This window comes from Felis catus, chromosome A3, assembly GCF_018350175.1.
Source record: "Felis catus isolate Fca126 chromosome A3, F.catus_Fca126_mat1.0, whole genome shotgun sequence".
In the NCBI taxonomy this organism is placed as follows: domain Eukaryota; kingdom Metazoa; phylum Chordata; class Mammalia; order Carnivora; family Felidae; genus Felis; species Felis catus.
The window spans coordinates 16,436,750-16,455,479 of NC_058370.1; the positions used below are offsets into that span (position 1 = coordinate 16,436,750).

Genomic DNA, 18,730 nt, shown 5'->3' on the forward strand with positions numbered 1-18,730 from the left:
GGTGCAGCCTGGACTAGATGGATGGGGTGAAGATAAAGAGAAGTGGGGGAAATTAAAGAAATATTCAGAGTCAGGTCTGTCTGTTTCCAAAGCCCAAACAATTTCCATTATTCTGCTGCCCCCAAAGATGTCTCAGGCCTGGCTTGCTTTCTCAGGGACACTGGGTCCATGGTATTTATCAAGGTGGGTTAGAGTTGAGCTGGGATGGGTCCCCTATATTTAGGAGCATCTATATAGGTATCTGTGGCATAAGGGCATGCTTGTTCACTGCTGTGCATTCCTGGTTTACACGGCCCAATTTTGGTGCACCTGGACAAGAGCCACTGACTTCTGGACTCTCGGTTGCTCAGTCCCCTGCCTGCCATTCTCCATCTTAAACAATGTCTGAGATCTGTTGATGACACTTCCATAGTCCTGTCAAAGATCTTGTGCTGACATCTGACACTATGGGAAAGGATTTGAGGAAGGACCAAGAATGGCTATTAGACCAAATAGACAAGATATAGATGAGATAGATGTATAAGAGGTAAGAAGTGACAAATGTCTCAAGCAATGAGAGTATGGAGGAAAAAAGATACTCCAGGAAGGTTTTCTGGAGGAGATGACTTTGAAGCTGGGCTTTGGTGGATTTGGGAAGACAAAACTAGGAGGGTGAATTGGGACCAGGTCATGAAGACAATGGACCGTCAGGTCAGGACTTCCATAGGCAGCGGGGACCACAGGAGAGGAGTTAGCCCTGATTCTTCTCTCTCCATCTCTGTTCAGTCCTCCAGGGACACTGGTGTTCAGATCTCAGACAGTTTCCTGGAAATAGGCAGGTGTCACTGGCCAGAAGGGGTGATGTTCTCAGTGTCCATTCAGTATTTGGAGGCAGAATCCCTGGTCTGGGCCACATGTCTCTTCTCTGGGTCAAAGTGGGTTCTGGATCTCCTAGACTTCCCTTGGGTTTCTGAAATGGTCCGCTCCCTTCAGAGCTGAGGTCTGGATGAAGGATTGCAAACCTTTAGCTCGTAAGGGATGTTCTCAGATTCCTAGAGGCGTAGAGGAGAAATCACTGGTCAGGACACCTCGCTGTGACCACCAACAGCTGCTGTACTTGAAGCAAGTAATTTAAATTCTTAGTTTCGATTGTTCCAACTATAAAATCACAATGATGACACCTATACCTGTTAGGGTATTTTTTTGTCTGTGGGAAACAGAAAACCCTAACTCCAAGTGAATTAAATAAGCATTTTCTATAGAAATATAATGTGGGCTACAGATGCAATTTAAAATTTTCGAGTAGCCACACGTAGAAAGGTGAAATTAATTTTAATAATATATTTTATTTAGGGGCACCTGGATGGCTCAGTTGGTTAAGCGTCTGACTCTTGATCTCAGCTTGATTTCAGGGTCTGAACTTGAGCCCTGCGTTGGGCTCCATGTTGGGTGTGGAGCCTCCTTAAAAAATATAGATTTTATTTGACCCATTGACCAAAATACCATCTCTACATGTAATCAATATATAATTATTAGTGATGTATTTTACATTTTTTTGGTGCTAATTCTTTGCAATCTGGTGCTCAATAACCACCTGTGTCTCCTGGCTGCCATGTTGGACAGCACAGACTTAAACAATAAGGATATTTATAATCTCACATAAAGAAGAATCCAGAGGTAAGAGAGTCTCAGGATTGGTTAACTTGGAGGCTCAACAATGTCAACAAGGACCCAGGGTCCTGCCATGTTCTGCTCTGCATCCATATAGTGTCAACTCTATTCTCAGTGGCTTCATGGTACTAGGTTGGCTGCCACAGCTCCAGGGGTCACCTCCACATGCAGCAATACCCAGCAGCAGAAGAGTATATGCCTGCATGTTTCTCCTTATAAGAACTAGGAACTCTTTCCTGCCTCCCTGGCCCACCCCCCAGCAAACTCTCCCTCCGGTCTCAATGCTGGATTTCATCAAATGCTCACATCGAATCCAATCATTGGCAAGGTAAGTAGACATGAAGTCTGGCTGAGATCAATCAGGATTTACCCCTGGATAAGGAACCTTTCTCTGAGGCCCAGGAAGGAGGTCTGGGCCCTTGAACAGAACGAGGTTCCATCAGCAAAGGAGAAATCCGCTATTGGGTAACCACTGGGATCTGCATGACACCTGCCAGGTACAGCATGTCACAGGTTTGACAGAAGGAACGGAGCCAACTGGTTAACGAGAGGCTAGTGTAGAGTTTTGCAGCTCTTACTCAAGTTGCATATTTGAGCCATCAGAGGTGCTTTAAAAAACTCCAGTGTCCACGTCGGTTAAGTCATAATCTCTCCCCCGAAGGGTGGATCTTGTACTATAAATATGGTTTCCAGAAACTACTCTCTCATGTGTGTCTAGAGGGTGTGGAGGCAGGTCTCATTGATGAAGAGACCCCCCCCCCCCAAATTTTCTTCCTCCCAAGGACAGAAACTTTAAGGCCTCCTGGGTCAGAGATGTGACCAAAGCAGCCAAGCCTGGGCATCCCAGCGCATAAGCCTTTCTTACAAGCAAGCAGACGTAGGTGGAAAATTGGAGCTGGGCTCGTTCTCTCCCTCTGAGTTCTTTCTGTCCTCCCCGGCTCCTTTTCAACTCTCCAGTTAATCCTTTCTGGGCGAGCTTTTCTGAGCAAAGATTCTAGCCTGCCAAAACTAGCCTTTATTGAGCACTTACTGTGTACTAGCTGCCTCACATATGGTTCATTTATTCCTTGGTCCGCCAATCCTCCCTCACCACCTGAGGCCTGGACCATTATCACTCTGCATCACTGGTGTGGCTGCCTAACATTTATTTCTGTGGTGGTTGCTTAAATCTAGTCTATCCTTGGCGCTCAACTCTATGCCTCTTGAGGGTGGAGATCATGTCTATTTATCACTGTGTCCCCAGCATCTAACACCAAGAATTCCAGGTCCATAGCAAATACTCATTAAATTCAAACAAGTGAATGAACAATGATCTAAAGTATGTATCATTATCTCCATTTTAAGAAGGACAAGCTGAGGCTCAGCAGGCTTAAATAGTTCGACATGTTTTAGAACTATTTGGCATCAGAGTCAAGGTTGAAACCCAGCTTATTCTGTACTAAACCAGAAGGGCAATGCAGGGAGAAGATGATATTCAGGTTTTATTAACTTTAGGAGCCTGGTGTGAGGGACAGAACGGTATTTACCAGCCTTTTACATGTACCCTAATAATTTCCAGGGTTTGGGCTGCTAAATCTAGACCTGACCACATTGGCAGCCACCGCCAGTCACTATTGAGTACTTACCATGTGCTGAGTCATGAAGGAAAAAAGAAAATGTGGTTCCTGCCCCTGGAAGAATGGAAGGGTATCACTGCAGAGAAGATACAGATTCATCAGACGTTTACTGTAGGCTTCCTTGGGCCTGGGAATTGTACTAGATGCTGGGATCATAGCAGGAATAAGCTGGATATGGCTCCCTCCCTCTTGGAAGCCAAAGTCCAGTGGGAAAGGCTTATGGTGGACAAATGACCTTAACAGTTATTTAATTGCAATTGGGAAAAGTGCCAAGAAGAACAGGGAGACATGACATCATATGGCAGTACTCAGGGGGCAGGGTTCAAGAAACCCTCCTGGATGAAGTCATATTTAAGCTGAAACTTGAAATATCAAAAGAAGTTGGCCAGGGGAAGAGAGAAGGGAAGAGCATGCTGAGAAGAGGTGGAGGGGGACGGGAGCATGTGCAAAGGTCCTGAGGTGGAAAGGCAAATGTGACTGGAGAGGGGGTCAGAGGCTGAGAATCCTGCCTCTTACCCTGAGGGCAGTGAGAATCCCTGTAGAGTCTACAAGGCCAAGGGAGGGGCCAGCCCAAAGGCGATCAGGAAGCACTTCCTTCCATAGAAAGCTCATCTTAGCCAGATGGCTGTGGGCAGGGTCCTCCTTTTCCCTCTCTTCAGATGCAGATGCTGCGTTCTTCCAGTCCCCAGGGAGAGCTGTCCTGTCTTAGAGAGAGTCAGGCTGGGGATGGCCCCAGCACTTGGCTTTTCCCCCTTCCCAGGGCCCCGTCACTCCCAGTCTCCCCTGGGTGTCTGTGCCTCTTGCCACTTGCTTGTAAGTTTCCTAATATAGCCTGGCCGTTTCCTTCCCAGCTGGTGGCCAAGAGCAATCTCAGTTTCTCTTGGGCTTAAAGGGACCATGTCAGCCCATCTCACGCCAACTTTAAGCTAAAGGTAGATTGGTTGATTTAATTTCACAAACGTGTCCAACCCAGAGATTAGATGTCTTCTGTCTTTCTCCCAGTTTACCATCTTCTCTGCTCCATTCTTGTTCACTTTCTCCTTTCACATATTTGTTTTTCTTCTTTCTTCTGAGCACAGTAAGGAGCACAGCTGGACATGGATGGGAGTTTTGGTATATTTATTAGCTTTGTCGCCTTGGGTGAGTCTTATAGGAACCATTAAATACCTCTCTGGGAGTGAGCTGTGCAGATTTCTGGAGGAAGACTGCTTCAGGCAGAGGGAGCAGCAAACAGAAAGGCCCGGAAGCAGGGGCATGGCTCATGGAACGGGAGGAGCAATAAGGAGGACTTTGTGGCCAGAGTGGAGTGAGGGAAAGGAGGAATGGAGGGATGTGAGGACAGAGGAGCGATGGGGATGAGATCAGGTCAGGTCTGTGGATCACTAAAGACTTCAGCTTTTCCTCTGAATGAGAAGAGGCAGAGCAGTGTCGTGATTTTTGACTTTATTACATTTGGACAGAATCCCTGTGATTAGTGAGCTAGGAATGGACAGAGGCGCACGGACAGAGAGAGACCAGCGTGGCAGCCATTATGAAAATCCAGGACGAGAGACAACAGTGGCTCAGGCTACCGCCTAGTAGCAGGGGGGTGTGAGAAGTGGCCGGATTTCAGATTCACTTGGAAAGGAGAGTTGACAGGATTTTCCAATGGCTATTTGCAGAATGCTGTGCTGGAGTGGTTTTTTTCTTAAAAATTTATTTACAAATTAGATTATTTATTACATCAAGGTATAGTTTCCAGGCAGAGAATTCATTTTAAGTGCACGGTCTTGACAAATGTATACACCTGTGTAACCACCAGTACAATCAAGGTGTAGAACATTTCCATCAGTTCGGAAAGTTCCCTTGTACCCCTCTCTGGTAGATCCCTCCTACCTGCAGCCCTGGTAACCACAGATCTGCTTTCTGTCACTATACTTTAGTTTTTTTCCCCCAGGCTTTTATGTAGTTGGAATCGCACAGTTTGTATTCTTTCATCTCTGGCTTTATTCACTTAGCATGTTTTTGAGATCCATCCGTGTTGGATATGCCAGCAGTCTATTCCTTTTTAACGCTGACCAGTATTCCACTGTGTGGCTGACCACCGTCCATCCATTTACCAGTTGATGACATTTGGGTTGTTTCCATTTAAAAAAAAATTTTTAATTTATTTATTTTTGAGAGAGAGAGATACAGAACACAAGCAGGGGTAGGGCAGAGAGAGACAGGGAGACACAGAATCCAAAGCAGGCTCCAGGCTCTGAGCTGTTAGCAGAGAGCCCAAGGCAGGGTTCAAACCCACGAACCATGAAATCATGACCTGAGCTGAAGTCAGACGCTTAACCAACTGAGCCACCCAGGAACCCGGGGTTGTTTCTTTTTTTGTTGTTGTTTCCTTTTTAATCTTCCCCAAACCCTAGAAGGTGGGTATTATTTTTCCATTTTCCAGATAAGCAAATTGAAGATCTGAAGAAGTAACTTGTCCAAGGTTCTCCAGATTAGATATTTGAGATCAGTTTGTCTCTGACTGCAAGTTTCTGTCTGTCCCCTTGCCTCCCATATAATGTGACCACATGTGAATGAGCTTAGAAAGGGGAACACATTAGTTTTAACTCTCCACTTTCTCATCCCCTGGACCACGTTCTCTTTGCTCTGTTCTCTGCACCTGCCACACAAACCCATTTTCCCACTTCCTCAGCTTGAGTCAGACCTTGGGTTCATACCCCAATTCTGCTCCTTCCTTACTAGATGACTTTGGGCAAGTCACACAATCTCTCTGAATCATCCACCTGTGAAATGGAGATCATATTTGCATCTTCTTCTATGAGATCATGTCCAGTGATATCTCCTTTCTCTCTCTCCATTTCCCTTTGGCCCTTTTATAGCTCATATTCCATGGTCATTGGCTTTCCATGGCTGGTCACTGACAGGAGGAGAGCTCTGATGTCCCTCTCACTGCTGGCTGTGTGCCTGCCTGTAGAGAGGCTGCAAACAAATTAAGCCAGACTTTCTGGTGGTGAGGCCCAGAAACTGGTATTTTTTAGAGATTCTGAAGGGCAGCCAGGATAGAGAACTGGGGACTCAGAGTGTGAACTTCGGGCATCAGATGGACTTGGGTTTGGATTCTGCCTCCTTGGTCAAGTCACTTAACCTCTCAGACCACCAACTTCCTCTCCTGTAAATGAGCATCATCAAGGGACCCACCTGATAGGAACTTTGAAGTGTTTAAATGAGCCCTCGGCACTGTACATGACTCTTAATGCAGCCTCTTCGTGCAGAAAGTGATGGGGGCGGGGTGGGAGTAGGGGCCCAAGGTGGAGTAGCCTGGGCTGGGAGGGACCAGATAGTATAGAGTCACAGGGACATGCTGTCCTTCCCCTGCAGAGTCACAATGCAGGTCCTTCTAGAATTCCAGTGTCTCAGAGTTAGGCCAAACTTTAGAGAGTTTCATATCTAACATGTCATTGACAGGGCATTCGAGGCCTTAAGAAGGGAAGAGAGTTGCCCAAGGTCACACAATGAGATGGAGTTTCTGGGGAGGTTCAGCCAATCAATCAGCAGATATTTACAGAGCACCCCTATGTGCCAGGCCCTATTGTAGATGCTGGGGCTACATCAGAGACCAAAACAAGATCCCTGCCCTCATGGATTTCCATTCTAGTGAGGAAAGAAAAGCAATAAATGCAACAATTAAGTCATATGGTATGTTAGAAGAGGATACATACTATAGAAAACAGTAGATAAGGGGTAGATAAGGGTGCTTGTGCTCAAGCAGATGGCAATTGTAAATAGGGTGGTCAGGATAGGCCTCACTGAGCAGAGACATGAAGCGTATCTGGAGGGAAGGAGTTCCAAGCAGAGATACCGGCCAGTGCAAAGGCCCGAATGGGAGCATGCCTGTTGGGTTGAGCTTAGGAATCCCTTACCTGGCCGGCCGTTTCAGTTCCCTAGCCATCCTGGGCATTTGCTGGGAAGAAGGCCATTTGGGGCCTTTTTTGGTTAACCAGGGTAAAGTATCAGCTCGTGTTAAAACAAAGGCTCTGAATTTCCCCCCTCAACTCCGTGAACACTATGGCAGATACCGTCCTGCATGCTGAAGGCATAAAGATGAAGTCAGGGAGCTGGCTTTCGGCAGGCTACTCACATAGGCTCTTGTTCCCAGGAGCTCACGTGCTCACACCGATGGACACGCAAGGCCTGCACTGATGATACCTCCTTGTACATGCCATTATCCTGTACACACACGGTCTTACATGGTCTCAGTTTCCCTGCTGCCCACAACCTCATACACTCAGCCTCAAGTGCCACATGTTATTCTGTGCTTTAACACTCAGACAGGCTTGCATACTTAGAACATCTCACATCCCCATGATGTCACCTCCACAGGAACTTGGGCGCTTAGCCCACCTTGCACGCTATGATGACTACGCGCATGCATTTAACCTCACACATAGATAGATGTACCTGCTCCCACAAGTCCGCGCGCTTTGAACCTCTACTGGTTTTGCACCCTCACTCAATTTTGCCTTTCCTTTCATACGCAAGACCTCAAATACTCGCATGACCTTACGTTACATCTCATTACATCACACTCATGTGATCTCGGTCACCCTCTGCGCACACACTGCCTCGCACACTCATGATCTGACAGCCTCCCAGGACCCTGCACACTCCCACAAATGCAAATATTCACACTACGGCACAAACTCACTGTCTTGCCCACTCATGCTCTTGCACAATCTGTGCACTCGTTCAAATTCACACTCACCGAACCTCATCTGCTCGGGCAACTTCGCACTTTAAAACTGACCCACCCCGCCTGGCACACTCGTGACCTTGCTGTGCTCCTACCACCAGAAATATTCACACCATCCCGCAGACTCCTTTTGGCCACTCACTCGTTTAACCGCACGCACTCCGGGGCCTCGCCCGCTCACGCAGCGTCACACGCTGACGCCCACTCGTGCGACCTCACTGTGGCCTCCAGGAATAGTCCCGCCACTGTGCTGCGCAGAGGGCGGTCGCACTTCTGTCCTCGCACCCTCACGGACCACGCGCCCCCTCCCCCCGCGTCGCCCGCCGTCCCACCCGCGCTCTCGTCGCCCCTGCCCGCCTCGCCCCGCGCCCGCAGGGCCCTCCCAGCCGCCCACTGACGCGCCCTCTCCTCGCCCGCAGGGACCTACCAGGGCCAGTTCACCAACGGCATGCGCCACGGCTACGGCGTGCGCCAGAGCGTGCCCTACGGGATGGCCGTGGTGGTGCGCTCGCCGCTGCGCACGTCGCTCTCGTCCCTGCGCAGCGAGCACAGCAACGGCACGGTGGCCCCGGACTCGCCCGCGTCGCCCGCCCCCGACGGCCCGACGCCGCCCCCGGCCGCCATCCCGCGCGGCGGCTTCGCGCTCAGCCTGCTGGCCAACGCCGAGGCGGCGCGGGCGCCCAAGGGCGGCGGCCTCTTCCAGCGGGGCGCGCTGCTGGGCCGGCTGAGGCGCGCGGAGTCGCGCACGTCGCTGGGCAGCCAGCGCAGCCGCGTCAGCTTCCTCAAGAGCGACCTCAGCTCCGGCGCCAGCGACGCCGCGTCCACCGCCAGCCTGGGCGAGGGCGCCGAGGGCGCGGAGGGCGCCGACGAGGCCGCGCCCTTCGAGGCCGACATCGACGCCACCACCACCGAGACCTACATGGGCGAGTGGAAGAACGACAAGCGCTCGGGCTTCGGCGTGAGCGAGCGCTCCAGCGGCCTCCGCTACGAGGGCGAGTGGCTGGACAACCTGCGCCACGGCTACGGCTGCACCACGCTGCCCGACGGCCACCGCGAGGAGGGCAAGTACCGCCACAACGTGCTGGTCAAGGGCACCAAGCGCCGCGTGCTGCCGCTCAAGAGCAGCAAGGTCCGCCAGAAGGTGGAGCACAGCGTGGAGGGCGCCCAGCGCGCCGCCGCCATCGCGCGCCAGAAGGCCGAGATCGCCGCCTCCAGGTAGGCCCCGGGGGGCTGGGCGCAGGCGGGGTGGGCCCCCGCCGGGGAAGGGGGTCGCGGGGGCAGGGCGACCCTGGAGGCCCGGTCTCCAAGGCTGTTCTGCTTCTTTCACCGTCAGGGCTTCTCCCCGACCTTTAGAGAGTTAACTGGAGGTGCTTCTGGTCCTCTGTCCATCCACCCATTCATCCAACCCTCCATTCAGTAACCCTTACGTTCTTCCAGCCTTCCTGAGAGCCACCTGGACGACCATCTCTTCACCCCAACCACCCACTCCACTTTCTGAGTACACATTCAACCCCCAGCCACCCGTCCAGCCACCCAGTCATGCATTCATTCTCCCAGCCCCTTCATTCACCTAACTTCTCCACTACCCGCCTGAACGACTCCTCCATTAGGCCAACCACCTCCAGTCACTCAGCCTCTCTAACATCTACCTGGACAACCACCCACCCACCCAACCACTTCCTCCTCCACCCCTACCCACCCATCCAACTTTCTATCCTTTTACCCACCCAACCCTCTAATCATCCACCTGTCCACCCAACCACCTAGACACCCGCCCATTCAACCACCCATCCACCCCTTATTCACCAGCCACCCATGTTCACTCACCTACTACTTCTATCCGCCAAGCCACCCATCTTTTGATTGATTTATTATTATTATTATTATTATTATTATTATTATTATTTTAATTTACATCCAAGTTAGCATGCAGTACAATAATGATTTCAGGAATCGAATCCAGTGATTCATCCCCTATGTATAACACCCAGTGCTCATCCCAACAGATGTCTTCCTTAGTGCCCCTTACCCATTTAGCCCATCCCCCCACCCACAACCCCTCCAGCAACCCTCAGTTTGTTTTCTGTACTTAAGAGTCTCTTAATGTATTTTTGCTTCCCTTCCCTTATGTTCATCGGTTTTGTATTTTAAGTTTCTCATATGAGTCAAGTCATCTGATATTTGTCCTTCTCTGACTAATTTCACTTAGCATAATACCCTCTAGTTCCATCCATGTAGTTGCAAATGGCAAGATTTCATTTTTTTTTGATCTCCGAGTAATATTCCAGTGTGTGTGTGTGTGTGTGTGTGTGTGTGTGTGTGTGTGTGTATACCACATCTTCTTTTATCCATTCATCCATCGATGGACATTTGGGCTTGTTCCATACTTTGGCTATTGTTGATAGTGCTGCTATAAATGTTGGAGTGCATGTGCCCCTTCAAAACAGCACACCTGTATGCCTTGGATAAATACCTAGTAGTGCAATTGCTGGGTCTTAGGGTAGTTCTATTTTTAATTTTTTGAGGAAGCTCCACACTGTTTTCCAGAGTGGCGGCACCAGTTTGCATTCCCACCAGCAGTGCCAACAGGTTCCTCTTTCTCCGCATCCTCGCCAACATCTGTTGTTGCCTGAGTTGTTAATGTGAGCCATTCTGACAGGTGTGAGATGGTATCTCATTGTGGGTTTGATTTGTATTTATTTCCCTGATGATGAGTGATGTTGAGCATTTTTTCCTGTGTCTGTTAGCCATCTGGAGGTCTTCTTTGGAGAAGTGTCTATTCATGTCTTTTTCCCATTTCTTCACTGGGTTATTTGTTTTTTGGGTGTTGAGTTTGATAAGTTCTTTATAGATTTTGGATACTAACCCTTTACCTGATATGTCATTTGCAGATATCTCCTCCCATTCCGTCGCTTGCCTTTTAGTTTTGCCGATTGTTTCCTTAGCTGTGCAGAAGCTTTTTATTTTGATGAGGTCCCAATAGTTCATTTTCGCTTTTGTCTTCCTTGCCTCCGGAGATGTATTGGGTAAGAAGTTGCTGCGGCTGGCAGAGTCAAAGAGGGTTTGCCAACTTTCTCCTCTAGGATTTCTCTAACAATCCTCTAGGATTCCTGTCTTACGTTTAGGTCTTTCATCCATTTTGAGTTTCTTTTTGTGTATAGTGTAAGAAAGTGGTCCAGGTTCATTTTTCTGCCAGCCACTGTCCAGTTTTCCCAGCACCATTTGCTGAAGAGACTGTCTGTATTCCACAGGAGATTCTCCCGCTTTGTCAAAGATTAGTTTGCCAGACGTTTGTGGGTCCATTTCTGCACCAAGCCACCCATGCTAACATCCATCCATGCATTCATTCACCTAGCCACCTCCGTTCACCAAATCTCCTCCATTTATCCAACCACCCCCATCACCCAGCCATGCTTCCATCCACTGAAACAACGTCCAATCCCACCCACCTACCCAGTCACGCAAGCACCCATCTATCATCCATCTATCCGACCCCCTCCAGTGTCCAACTGTAACTTCCACTCACTCAGCTGCTATCACCCATCCATCTACCAGCCCTGTCCAGGCACCTTCCTATCCATTCAGCAACCACCCTTTCATTCACGTTCAGATCCCTCCATGTCTTCTCATTGTACTTTGGAAAAGGTTCTAATGTTGTCTTCAAACATTTATAGCTCTTGCTGTGCACATGGCACTATTTTAGTAGTTTACAAATATTGACTCATTTCATTTCCTTAAGGACTTTATAAGATGGGCACTATTTTTATTTACATTTTACAGATCGGCTAAATGAGGCTTAGAGAGATAAAGTGACTTGTTCCAAATCACCCAGGTAGTGAGTGGCCCTTCATAAATCTGGTTCCTACGCTTCTATTTAGCCCCCTTCCCTTCCCTTTGCTTTCCTTCCCTTCCCTTTCCTTCTTTCTTTTGAGAGAGAGAGAAAGCGTGTGAGCGGGGGAGGGGCAGAGAGAGGGAGACAGAGGATCAGAAGCAGTCTCCTCTCGCTGTCAGCGCAGAGCCAGACCGTGGGGCTCGGACCCACGAACCACAAGATCGTGACCTGAACTGAAATCAGGAGTCGGACGCTTAACCGACTGAGCCACCGAGGCGCCCCATCTTGTTGCCCATCTAATTCCTACTCTTCCTTCAGGTCAAGCCTGACTCCCTTAGAGGGCTGATGAAACCCAGTCCCTGTCACTTAACTGCATGGACGTTTTCTTAGAACATCTTGCAGTTGCAGCTATGTGCTACTCATGGGATTTGTTTTTAGCCTACCACTTATAAAGGGCTCCTTATTGGCCGGTCACTGTTCTGAGACCTTTACTTAACTGAGACCTTATATTAACTCACTTAATCTTTGTAACATCTCAAAAAGGTAGGTACTGTTATTATTGCCGTCTCACAAATGTGGAGTGAGCTGCAGGGACATCAGCGGGTGTGACAGGACAGTGGTGAAAAGCATTCGCCTGTCCTGGTGCCCATGACAATCCTGCTGGTGGCTCTAAATGGCCTGGGCTGGAGGCTGTGGCTCTTTGGTCTTCAGGGTTAAGCCAACCTAAGACCAAATCCTGGATCTATCCTCTGTCAGCTGAGAGCTGGGCGGATCAGTTTGCCTGTCCCAGCTTGAGTTTCCCCACCTGTGGTACTGCTATTTCTTTGTTGTATGTTCTCGGCCAAGTCCGTTTTCTTCTTCAATCTCCATTGTGTCATCTATAAAAATAAGGTTAGTCTGAGGGTTAACAAAGACAGTGCAGGTCCTGTGGTTTACAGTCCTGTCATGGGGCGAGTTCTCCTGGAAGCCGAATTTGAGGTGGAGATCAGGGTACAGCAAGTTTATGGGGAGGACTCAGGATCAATATTTGTGGGGAAGGGAAGGAAGCTGGATTGGGCAGGAGATGCTGGGCTGCAGTGCAGTCCCTACAAAGGCCTCAGCCAACCACGAGGGCTAAGCTGCTGTGGAGACGACCTTCAGAGCTGTCCCTAATTGAGGTGAGGTCGCTGGATCTTTACACCCTCTGCATTGGGTGCAGCTACCTTCCAGAAAGGGGTGTGAGGGGCACCTGGGTGGCTCAGGCGATTAAGCATCCAACTTTGGCTCAGGTCATGACCTCACAGTTTGTGGGTTCAAGCCCCGCATTGGGCTCTTTGCTGACAGCTCAGAGCCTGGAGCCCGCTTCGGATTCTGTGTGTGTGTGTCTCTCTCTCTGCCTCTCCCCCACTCACACTCTGTCTCTCTCTCTCTCAAAAATAAACAAACATTAAAAAAAGAAAGAAAGAAAGGGGTGTGAGCTGGGGCTGGACGGTTCTGTTCAGCCAAGGGCAATCCCTGGACAGGGCTGACAGCCGGTATCACTCTGAGTGGCCGAGGGGAAGAGGAGAGGAGAAATAAGTCCTTCAGTCCCGAAGGGGAAACTGGGTGGCGCATCACAGTATCTGCTACAGTGTGGGACACCCAGCAAGGGCTCAGTAAGCATTACTAGTCACTGTCGTCATTTAGTGAATTCATTATACAGATGTGGAAACTGAGGCCCAGGAAGGAACATAATATGCCGGAGACCACCTGGCAAGCAAATGAGAGAACGAAGGCTTCAGCCCCGACGTTTCTGATTCTAAAAAGCTTTAAACAACACGTCTTGCTATCTCTGAACTTTGTGAACTTTAAATTGCTGTGAATGTGTGAGCAGTTAGTAGCATTAAGACAGAAAGATGGTATTTTTAAATCTTAAGAAAAGTACCCATACTCTCTGGCCAGTTTCCCCTAGTGTTAAGTTCTTACATTATCATGATACATTGGTCAAAGCCAACACTGGTACTTTACTATTGATTAAACTCTAGACTTCGTTTGAATTGTACTGGTTTTTCCACTGTTGTCCGTTTCCTGTTCCTGGGTTCCATCCGGTGTCCAGCATTGCCATTGTTGCGTCTCTTCAGTCTTCTCTGGTCTGGGACAGTTTTTCAGCCTTCCTTTGTTTTTTACGACCTTGACAGTTTTGAGAACTACCAGCCGGGTGTTTTGTAGAATGTCCCTCAGTTTGATGTTTGTCTCATCGGTAGACGGAGGTGATGGGTTTCGGGGAAGGAGACTATAGAGGTGAGGTGTCCTTATCACATCATATCAGGACACATGGTCTCAACATGACTTGTCACAGATGATGTTAACCTTGATCACCTGGTGTCTGCCAGATTACCATTTCCCCCTTCCCGTACTCTGTTCTTTGGAATGCAGACACTAGGTTCAGTCCACACCTCAGAGGGAGAAAGTTCTGGAATGAAGCTCCAGAGGGAGGAGTATCAACATACATTAGCTGGAATTCTTCTGGAAGGAAGATCTGTCCCTTCCTCCAAAGGGAACATTTTAAATTATTACGCCAAGTGTGTATTGTTATGGCAGGCATAAACCAGCACTGTCCTGGGCCACCCTGGGACGTGGCAGAGCTCACAATAGGTAAGAGCTTGGGCTCTTGATTTGGGAGATCATGAGTTAGAGTTCTTGCTCCTCTACTGCAGAGCTGTGTGACTTTGCCCAGATTGCTTCGCCACTCTGAACCCCGGATCTTCTTCCCTCCTAGAGTTGTTTTGAGCAGTAGATGAGCTAATGCCTAGAAAACGTCTGGTGCAGAGAAGCCAGGAGCCAAAGCAGTCATGGTCATCATCTAACATGTTTGGTTTGGAAGGTGAGGAAATGGAAGCTGGGGAAGAAGAAGGGGTTTCCCCTGAGCTCTTCCCTGCTGGGGGCAAAATCTCGCCGTCTCTGCCCCCCTTGCTTTCCCTGACCTCCTTGTCCTTTCTGCCAAGTCCTGTGCCCTTGAATGTGACGAGCTCCGTTGGAGCTGCCAAGCCCAGAACTGGGAACTGAGTCTTGGGAGTGAGAAGGTAGTATCTGGCTTCTTCTACAAGGTCTGCCAGGAGGGGAGTGCAGGGAAGATTTGGATTCCTCGTGGGTCTAGGGAACACATTCTGTATGCCTATGGGGCTGTTGCCATGTGGGGGGCAGCTCCCAGGCTCCGTTTTAAGCTCAGACTGAATTTCCAATTAAAGGAATCTTTGGGTTAGGAGGGAAAGCAGGGTTGTCTCCCTCACAGGGGTTTTGGTGAGTAATCGAGCTTCAGAGCAACAGGGAGCATCCCCAGCGGCCACCAGACTCCTTGGTCCAGGCAGACCTGGGTTTTCTCTCTGTTGTGGCCTCAAGTTCCTGGTCCTGGGCTTCCATGGATCTTGTCAGCTCAGATTCTAGGATTGGGGTAGCTTTTCCAGGGGGAAGAGAGAAAGTGGAGAAAGCATGTCCCCCTAAAATGGGCTATGGACTGAAAAATATTCTAGACCTGCAGTCACCAATAGGGTAGTCTCTCGGTGGCTGCTGAGCTCTTGAAATGGGGCCGATCTGAACTGAGATGTGCTGTTAAGGGAGAAATGCACTTACTGGGTTTTGGAGACTTAGCAAGAAAAAAAGTATAAAATAATTTTATATTGATTTTTCATATTGATTGCATGTTGAAATGGTTCTTTAGATATATTGGGCTGGGTAGAATGTATCATTATATTATTAATAAGTTAATAATGTTAGTAACATAATTACTAAATTAATTTCATCTGTGTTATTTTACTTTTTTTAACGTGGCTGTTAGAAAATTTAAAAATTACATATGTGATTCACATTGTATTTTTATTGGACAGTTTTGCTCTAGACCCATCCAGGGCTCCAGGAGATAGTCCAACCCCTTCCCTGACCAGATGGGAGAGTCGCAGTAAGAAAGGGACAAAGAAATACCTGTGGCCACTAAGTGGTCGAGGGGGGACTAGCCTCAGGTCTTCTGATTTAGTGGCTAAAAACTTAAAAAACATTTTTTTTTAATGTTTACTTAGTTTTGAGAGAGAAAGAGATAGAGCGTGAGTGGGGGAGGGGCAGAGACAGAGACAGAGACAGAGACCGAATCCAATGCAGTCTCCAGGCTCTGAGCTGTCAGCACAGAGCCTGACATGGGGCTTGAACCCATGAACAGTGATATCATGACTTGAGCCGAAGTCAGGTACTTAACCGACTGAGCCTCCCAGGAGCCACTAAAAATTCTTTTTGTAATGCCTTTTAAGGTTATAGATCCTGGTGGAGGGAAGCTGGATGTTTGGGGAGTGCCTGAATGTTTTTAGTTGTCATGCCAACTCTGTGATGATAAATGGCCCCTTTCCATAAGGAGCACAGGGAGTGAGGGGTTAAGAGTGCTGCTTAGGTCTTGTGTTTTGCTTGCTTTATCTTATCTCCAGACTTCAGTTCTCTCATCTCTAAAAGGAAAATAATGATACTACCTTAAGTCAGAGACTGCACGTGAAGCACTCAGCACAGGACTGGAAGAGGAAGAGCCCAGTAAATGTTAGCTGCTTGGTCATCGTAGTATTCTTGCTCTCGTTCCTGCTCTTGTGTCCCTAGGGCAGAGCCAGGGGCTGGCCCTGCAGGAGTTCTCAGCTGCCGCAGGGTGTGAGGTTTGGAACACCTCAGGTTTTGTGCAGGATGGCATCAGGGTGGCCCTGAGGACAGGACCTGCTGAGTGGGCCTGTCTTCTGCTCCTCTGCTCCCCGCCCCCACATCTCCTCCCTGGACTGGCCCTGGAAGGTCCCCAGTTGAGTGTAAGGTTAGACCTGGTTTGCAGGTTCCTGGGAGGTGATGTGTCGGGTGAGCAGGAGCGTGTGTGTTATGGTGGCTAAGAGTTCGGACTGTGATGTTGAATGGACCCAGGTTTGAATCTGGGTTCAGCTTCCTATAAGCAGTGTGACCCTAGGCAAATTACCTCACCTCTCTGAAACTCACATTCCTCTTCAGTCAAGTGAGAATTAAATTGAATCCTTCTTCAAAGTGTTGTTGAAGAGAATAAAAAAAAAAGTAGCCCACATAAAGGGCCTATGTGTTGAAGGCGTGCAAGGTAGTATAAGCTTTACTGTGAATCATGTATCATTCTGTACTAATCCTAGCGTCTTCCCTGAGAGTGAAATTGCCCCGAGGGAAAGCCCCATCTTCTGTCACAGTCCTTACAACTGTGTTTCCCAAACTTGCCCCTTGTGCATGCCACCATCCCATTTCTTGGTACATCCCATCCCCTTTCTACTTACTTTCTTAATATCTTTCTTTAAATCAACTTACTTAAAAGTACTTATATATGTTTATTGGAAAGGAAGACTTTCTAATCACTGTTGAAAATGGAAAACCAGTATCATGTTCTGAAACAGAGGTCAAACTGTTAACTACCAAAGGTGCTTAAACCGGACGTCTGCTCTCTTTTTGTTAAAGAGAGACATTGGCAAGAGATTGACAGGTATGAAAGACCTATATGCGCCTGGCCAAGGTTTGTCCTAGACCAACAAGACACATGGGTCTGGCCCTGTTTCCGGCTGGGGCTTTGCACCTGCCAACCCTCATTTCCAGAACCACCAGGGTATGCAGACCCAGGGGGAAGAGGGCCTGGCCTTGGACCAGGTCTAAGGGAGGATGTTGGCAATTTGTTTATTTCATTTTTATTTGACAAACATCCATGTAGTCCTTATTTCTGAGAGCCAGGCAGGATCCTAAGTACCTTATGTGTGTTAACTTAGTTAATCCGCAAAACAACCCTATGAAGAAGGTACTGTTTTACCACTTTACAGATGAGGAAACTGAGGCACAGACAGGTTAAGTATCTTAAATATAGTCATTCAGCTGAGTAATGGCAGAACTGGGAACTGACACCCCAGAACCAGAAGACCTGGTTCTAGAATGCTCTTAACTGTTATCTGACCTTTGGCAGGTTTTCTTTCACATACTGATTAGCACTTACTCTTTGCCAGGTTTGTGCTGGGGCACAGGGCACCCAGTGGACCAGTGTGGTCAGCATCCTCTGGGGACTCATAGCTTAGTGGCAAAGACAGACAGGGCTTCAGCACAGCCCATGGTGGGTTGGAGGGAGGTCCAAGGAAAGAACTGCCCCGGGGGTGGTCTGGGAAAGCTCCCTGCAGGTGGTGGGTGACTCTGGCTAGGAGTTTGCCGGATGGAGAAGAGGGAGAGAAAGGTCGCTTCAGGTAGAGGCACGGAGGTGGGAACGTGTGTGGTGTATTTTGGGAGCAGTGAGTCATGGGGAGCTGGAGCGGGCGGGGAATAGACTGGAGATAAGGCTGGGAAGGCAGCCGAGGGCCAGGGTAGGACGGGCTGTGAATGCCAGCTTGAGGAGTGTCAGACGTGCGGTGTGCGGGCACTGCTCTAGGTGCCCAGCTGAACTCACTCATCTCATGCTAATGGTGGCACATGGAGATTTCTTTAACATGCTTCAAGTCACACAGCCAGTAAGTGCTGGGGCGGAGATTCTGGCCCCAGCGTCTGCATCGTCCTCCACCATACTACCATTTCACATACAGCGAACTTCTCTCTCCTTTTTCTTTTTTCCTTTTCTTTTTTTAACATTGCTCAGAACAACATACTTGTTAAAATTAAATGATATTCAGAATAATAAAAGATAAAAAAGGAATCAAACCCCTCTCCTACTTCTGTCTCAGCCACACCTCCGGCGTGACCATTGTTAAGCGTTCACTTACAGCCCTCTTCCTCTTACCTATTCTGAGTTTATTGTTTCTTTTGCAACGAGGATTACCTCTATAATGGTCTTTAGCTTGCTTTTTTGGCTTCATGTGTTTTGAGGGGTTTTTTTTTTTCTATCTTCTACACATAAATCTTCCCTGTTCTTAACAGTTGCTTACTATTCCGTAGTTTGGA

General features: G+C 48.6%; 1 protein-coding gene and 1 long non-coding RNA gene across 2 annotated transcripts in view; one reads left to right on the top strand and one right to left on the bottom strand.

Moving 5' to 3' along the window:
• The window catches only part of JPH2 (junctophilin 2), a 72,524-nt gene that overhangs the window by 13,699 nt on the left and 40,095 nt on the right, over nucleotides 1–18,730 (top strand). The window contains exon 2 of the mRNA XM_023251216.2: nucleotides 8,421–9,216. Within this exon, the coding sequence (XP_023106984.2) occupies nucleotides 8,421–9,216 (796 nt within the window). The remainder of the gene's footprint in view (nucleotides 1–8,420; nucleotides 9,217–18,730) is intronic.
• On the bottom strand, nucleotides 495–7,325 carry LOC109497988. Its single transcript, XR_002154499.3, has 2 exons — nucleotides 6,450–7,325; nucleotides 495–1,031 (listed from the first exon to the last, which is right to left on the bottom strand). It is a non-coding gene; the product is annotated as an uncharacterized LOC109497988 (long non-coding RNA).